The sequence below is a fragment of the Alligator sinensis genome, unplaced genomic scaffold, assembly GCF_000455745.1.
Source record: "Alligator sinensis unplaced genomic scaffold, ASM45574v1 scaffold1170_1, whole genome shotgun sequence".
NCBI lineage: Eukaryota > Metazoa > Chordata > Crocodylia > Alligatoridae > Alligator > Alligator sinensis.
The window spans coordinates 504,556-510,132 of record NW_005842859.1 but is presented as its reverse complement, the minus strand read 5'-3'; the positions used below and the strand labels follow the sequence as shown (position 1 = coordinate 510,132).

Genomic DNA, 5,577 nt, shown 5'->3' with positions numbered 1-5,577 from the left:
TCTGACCTCCGCTTCACCTTGAGGCGGGGAGCCGCCATCTGCTCCGCGGCCACCGCCGCTCTGGGCAGACAATGGGACCCCCCGGCAGCCGCCCGGCTCCCGCTCCGTGGCCGGCAGGGTGTCCCCCGCTGCGGCTCCCTGGCTGGCAGGCTGTCCCCAGCTGCGCCAGGCCATGCAGGGGGACGCCGAGCGTGGGGCTGCGCCCTGCTCTGCCTCCCGCTGCCTTGGCTTCTCCGTCTGCTGAACAAAGGCCGCAGCCCAGGCTGTTGCCAGCAGGATGCCCAGGGCGGGGGTTGGGGCTGTCAGGGGGTCTAGGCAGCCTGCCCCCACCTGGGATTCCCTCCGCACCCCCTCTCCCGGCATCGTAGGCACCCACGGGGTCACGCCTTGTGCTCGGGCACCTGCTGGCGGCTCTGCACGCGGCAGGAGGTGGGTGTTGTCGGCAGGCAGCCACGAGCTGGCTTTCGGGAAGGGGTGGGCAGGGCCGTTCAGGTCCCCGGGGGCCAAGGGTTCAGCCCTGTGCATGGCTGGGCCTGCCCCGCACCGTGAGTGATGCCCCGTGTGTCCCCGCACAGGTGCTGCCCACCGCCAGCCAGTCGGTGCAGACGTGCTGCCTGCTCTGTCACCGGGAGCGCAAGGACTGGGGCGGCCCGTCCCACAATGGGCTGGTGTCCCCGGGCGAGCGGCTGCCCCCAGACTTCGTGCCAGCCCTGGTGCAGAACCTGCTGGGGGAGATGCCGCTGTGGATCTGCCAGAGCTGCCGCAAGAGCGTGGAGGAAGAGGAGCGGCGGGCGGTGCAGGAGCAGGCGCTGGCGGTAGGTGTTGGGCGGGCACTGCTGTCGGGTGGACGTCCCCCGAGGTCTGCCGGTGGCTTTGGAGCAAGGGTCCCAGCTGAGGGTCAGGGCTGGGGCAGCAGCAGCCTTGGCTCAGGGTTCTGCTAGGGCACGGTGCCTGCGGGCGTCCCTGCCCAGGGAGCCTGCGCAGCCCTCTCACGATGCATGTCACCGCAGGTCTCCTTGTCGCGCACGTCCTGCAAGGCACAGTCCTGCGGTGGCGGCTCCCACTCCTCGTCCTCATCCTCGTCATCCTCCTCCTCGTGCCACGGGAACTCGGGGGACTGGGACCCCAGCTCTTTCTTGTCCGCCCACAAGCTCTCAGGCCTCTGGAACTCCCCACACGCCAATGGAGCTGCACAGGGCAGCCCCGCGGGGCCCCCCACCGCGCTAGGTAAGTCCTGGCTGCCGGGGACGGGGTGTCCGGCTGTCTGCTTGCTTGGCGCTGCCCCTACCAGTGCCCTGCGTTTCATGGGGAGCGCAGAGAGCGGCAGCTGGAGACTGCCGCCTGGTCCTGGCGGGAGCCATGTCTAGTGGTGACTCTGTTCCAGGTGAGAAGCACACGGGCCTGGCCCTGGCTGCAGAGTGCGTTAGCCAGGCCCCCACAGTGGCACCGGGGCTCAAGGCCTGTCCCTACAGCCACGCGGTCTCCCCAGCCCCCGGCGGTGCTGCCCCGAGCACGCCTCTGCCTACCTCACTCGACTTCTGCAAGGCGCTGCCCAAACAGTTCAAGAGCATGTGCCGGAGACCCACCCCACCAGGTGGGTGTATGTGCTTCCCAGGGATCCTTCACCCCCCAGGGCAAAGGACTGCCTTGGCAGGGAGCGGAGGTGGCTGTAGCCGGGCCAGCAGGCTGTGCAGGACGCACCCGTGTCCTCCGCAGCGCTGGGCTGCTCCGTCTCAGTCCAAGAGCCCCTCCCTGCCTGGGGCACTGGCACCAGGCCTGGCCAGGCCACCCCGTCTATACCACTGCAGCCTAGAGTGCAGAGCTAGTTGCGGGGCAACTGGCTGCAGAGGCAGAATGGGAGTGGGGAGCTGGCGTGGGGTGCGGCGTGGCCTAGGGAGCTGTGTATATGCTCGTATGAGCACATGCGTGTGCCTCATGCCGTGGGCTGATTCTCCCTGTTCCCCCGCAGGCGAAGCCTTCCATGCCCCGGAGCACCATCGGCACTCGGACCTCACCGCCCCGCCCAACAGCCCCACCGGCCTCCCCACCCAGCCCCCAGCGCTGGCGCCTGCCAAGCAGCCGCCTGCCCACCCGGGCCCCTTCAGCCCCCTGCCGCACGTCCCCCTGGGTACCGCCCCACCAGCGCCGCCCTTCCCCGCGCCTGCCCCCAAGCCTGTGGCCGAGCCAGTCTCCGCGGGCCCCGTTGTGCATGGCCAGGGGACCTACAAGAGCCCGCACCTGCCCCCCGCCAACATGCCCCTTCTGAAGATGCCACCACCGCTCTCGGGCTGTTCCCATCCCTGCAATGGGCACTGCAGCGGCGCCCTGATCCCGCCAGCCACCCCTCACCCACTGCCCAGCGCCAACAGGTGAGCAAGCCGCTGGGGCCTTGGGAAGGCAGGGGACCCAAGGAACAGCTCTTAGGGAGGGGGCAGAGCCCTGCATTCCCAGCAGCCAGCCAGGCTCAGGGCTGGACCCTAGAGAACCTGGCTCCTGTCCCTCTGTGCCCCTGGGCCAGGTGCCCTGCCTATGCCTGGGAGTCGCGTGCAGCCTGGGCTGCAGAAGAGGCAGGGGCAGCATCGCGACTGGCCCTGGACATGGGAGCAGCTCATGAGCACTTGGTTATATGGGGAGGGAGCACGACTCCCGCTGCTGCTCCCAGGGTCTCCCTCACCCCCCTGCTCCCTCAGGGACCCTTCGTGCAAAGGGCACAAGTTCACAAATGGCGCCGGGTGCCACCCGCCCCAGTCGTGTGAGGCAGACGAGGGCCTGGGCGAGGACGAGGACAGCAGCTCCGAGCGCAGCTCCTGCACCTCATCTTCCACCACCCAGAAGGATGGGAAGTTCTGCGACTGCTGCTACTGCGAGTTCTTCGGCCACAATGCGGTGAGCGTGGCTGCATCCAGCCCTGCCCTGCCCTGCCTTGGGGGTGCCCGGAGGGTTGAGCTGGGCAAACCCTGCCCTGCCGCTCCCCTGCCTGGTGGCCTGGCTTCCGCGTGCCCCTCCACGCCCTGCCTGGAGAGGCCTGTCCGTTCCCCAACACTGCCCTGCTGCTGCACCTCCAACCTGATACCCCGTCTCCGCTCTCCTGGATCAGGGGTGTCCCAGCCCCCAACGCCCCCTCAGCTGAGTTGCAAGCAGCCTCGCTGGAGCAGGGTTTTGTGATGGCCCCGCTGACCTGGCAAACTTGCTGTGCTTGTGGAGGGGCTGGGCGTGTGAGGGGCTTGAAGCGGTCTCTGTGGCCAGCTGTGCAGTGCGTGTCTCCACCTCTGCCTGGGGCTCACCGCTCTGGCTTCCCCCTGCAGCCCCCAGCAGCCCCAACGAGCCGGAACTACGCGGAGATCCGGGAGAAGCTGCGCTCCCGCCTCACCAAGCGCAAGGAGGAGTTGCCGCAGAAGCTGGGCCCGGGCAGTGGTACGGGGGAGCCGGCCGTGGACCACCGTGACGTGGATGAGCTCCTGGACTACATCAACAGCACGGAGCCCAAGCCTCTGAACAGTGCCAAGGCCGCCAAGCGGGCGCGGCACAAGCAGAAGAAGAAGGTGAGGCCGGTTGGGGAGGTCGCATCTCTGGCTCTGCCCGTGCCTCACGGCGTGGTCCACCCTGCCTGGCTCTGCGGACAGGACCCGCACTGGGCCTGGCCTGGGCATGTGGCTGTGGCCGGCTGCCAGGGCACAGGTCTCATGCAGCCCACACTGTTGGCTCCAGCCCAGTGCAGTGACTAGTGCCAAGCATAAGCTGGCGGGCAGCCATGCAGAGGCCATGGGCACCAGGGAGAGGGAGGCCCCTGAGTGGCTCACCTGCTGCTGAGTGAGCCGGGCTGAGCCCTGCGCTTGCCTTGCTGCAGCCTGAGGCCAATCCGTGTCCCCTGGGCATAGCCACCTTCTGTGCCTCTGGCCCTGACCCCGGCGTTGCCTGCCCTGTGCTGCAGGAGAAGGAGAAGGCGCAGCTGGAGGCGGAGGCACAGAAGCGGGTGGAGCGCAGGCCCCTGGCCGGGCCGGAGGACGAGCTGCTGGAGTGGCCGGAGCTGGAGCTGGAGCGGGTGAACAGCTTCCTGAGCAGCCGGCTGCAAGAGATCAAGGACTCCATCCGCGCCAGCTTCAGCGTCTACGACCTCAACCTGGACGTGGACGACTTCCCCAAGAAGGCGGCTGTGCTGGAGCAGAAGGGCCTGCTTGCCCACCTCAACGGCTCTGCTGACCCACCTGACATCGGCCTTGACCTGGCACCGCTCAGCCTGGGCCCTGTGCCGGGTCACGAGCCAGGCCCCCGGTGGGGCGAGCACCCAGGCGAGGCCACTGAGAACGGTGTGGTGCGGCGCCTGAGCGCCGTGCCCAGCCTGTCCCGCATGATCTGGGTCCAGTCCCCCAAGGCGATGGACTCTGGCCAGGAGAGTGGCGGGTCTGGCCCGGAGCCCAAGGGGCCAGAGCCACTAGAGCTGGTACCTGCTGGGGGCAAGCAGAGGAAAAGCAAGCGGCAGAGCGGCCCGGGGAGGAAGGGGGATGGCCCGGCAGTACTGGGGGGCACAGCCCAGCTGGACAGCCCTGGCACGAAGGGGCAGGTGCTGGGAGCCAAGCACCCTTCGAAGCCCAGCACTGTCTGTGAGCCCCTGCGAGGCGGCAGCGTGGAACCAGGCGAGGTCGGCAAGGGGCAGGGCTGGGGCTGTGGCGGCCCCCGGCCCGAGGAGCGGACCAGTGAGCGGAAAGGCCGGAGGGGTGAGGGCAGGGCCGAGCAGCCAGAGCCCGTGCAGCTGCCCCCCGTGGCCTTCGGGGACCGGCAGACTGCCCAGCCCCCTGCCCTGGCCAGCTCCCCCCAGCCCAAGGGCAAGAGCCGGAAGAGCAGGAACAAGGCGGACAAGGCCAACCCGTCCATCGGTGAGTGCAGGGCCCTCCCTGCCCGCGTGTCCAGCCCCCTGGTCTGGCAGGGGCTCAGGCTTTGCTCCCACAGCTGTGCCCTGGGTCGGCCTGTGCACCCTCTGCCTGGCAGCAGCTCCCTGTTGGGGCAGTGCCCCTGCTCCCTGGCACTGCCAGGGCTGACCTTGTCCGGGGGGGCAGCTGTCTGGGTGCTGCGCCTGACCTGGTGCTGCTTTGCTCCTGCAGACGATGTGTTTCTGCCCAAGGATGTGGACGGGGTGGAGATGGACGAGACCGACCGAGAAGTGGAGTATTTCAAGAGGTGAGGTGGGGCATGCCAGGGGGTGCTGGAGGCAGGGGGCAGGCCTGCAGCTGGGCTCTAGCAGTGGGGGGGGGTGACCCCCGACCACCCCTTCCTCATGCTGCCCCCACCCTCAGGTTCTGTCTGGACTCGGCGAAGCAAACCCGGCAGAAGGTGGCTGTGAACTGGACCAACTTCACCCTGAAGAAAACCACTTCGAGTGCCGCTCAGTGAGGTGCGGGGGCCCCGGCCGCCCCCGCCTTCCACAGACACTCGCCTCACTGTGCCCCCCACCTCCTCCTGGGCTTCCCGGTCACACGAATGTGGAGCCCCCAGCCTGGGGATGCCAGGACTGCACCCCCCAGCCTGGCACAGCCCTGGGGCCCTGTCCTCGGCCATAGGCAGCTGCCCCCGCCCTGCCCC

The 5,577-nt window shown here is 68.9% G+C and overlaps 1 protein-coding gene across 3 annotated transcripts; it reads left to right on the top strand.

Annotated features, from left to right (window-relative positions):
- The first annotated feature begins 150 nt into the window (after positions 1-150).
- On the top strand, positions 151-5,571 carry FAM193B (family with sequence similarity 193 member B). Of its 3 annotated transcripts, none has more exons than XM_025191796.1 (10): positions 151-429; positions 576-815; positions 1,011-1,227; positions 1,385-1,594; positions 1,970-2,369; positions 2,691-2,886; positions 3,306-3,542; positions 3,932-4,874; positions 5,100-5,175; positions 5,292-5,571. In XM_025191796.1, the coding sequence occupies exons 2-10, from the start codon at positions 735-737 to the stop codon at positions 5,386-5,388; spliced, it is 2,457 nt and encodes an 818-aa protein (XP_025047581.1). In that variant the 5' UTR covers positions 151-429; positions 576-734; the 3' UTR covers positions 5,389-5,571. The 3 variants fall into 3 exon arrangements, with proteins under 3 accessions (XP_025047581.1, XP_025047580.1, XP_025047582.1); XM_025191795.1 differs by having other exon boundaries at positions 3,848-4,874; XM_025191797.1 differs by lacking the exon at positions 1,385-1,594 and having other exon boundaries at positions 3,848-4,874.
- The last annotated feature ends 6 nt before the right edge of the window (positions 5,572-5,577 follow it).

What these genes read in the sequence shown, in the direction of transcription:
- FAM193B (XM_025191795.1), top strand. Translation starts at nt 735, where the DNA reads ATGCCGCTGTGGATCTGCCAGAGCTGCCGCAAGAGCGTGGAGGAAGAG. An exon ending in TGCAGGAGCAGGCGCTGGCG is followed by an intron (nt 816 to 1,010) that starts GTAGGTGTTGGG and finishes ATGTCACCGCAG; the next exon opens with GTCTCCTTGTCGCGCACGTC. An exon ending in GGCACAAGCAGAAGAAGAAG is followed by an intron (nt 3,543 to 3,847) that starts GTGAGGCCGGTT and finishes GCCTTGCTGCAG; the next exon opens with CCTGAGGCCAATCCGTGTCC.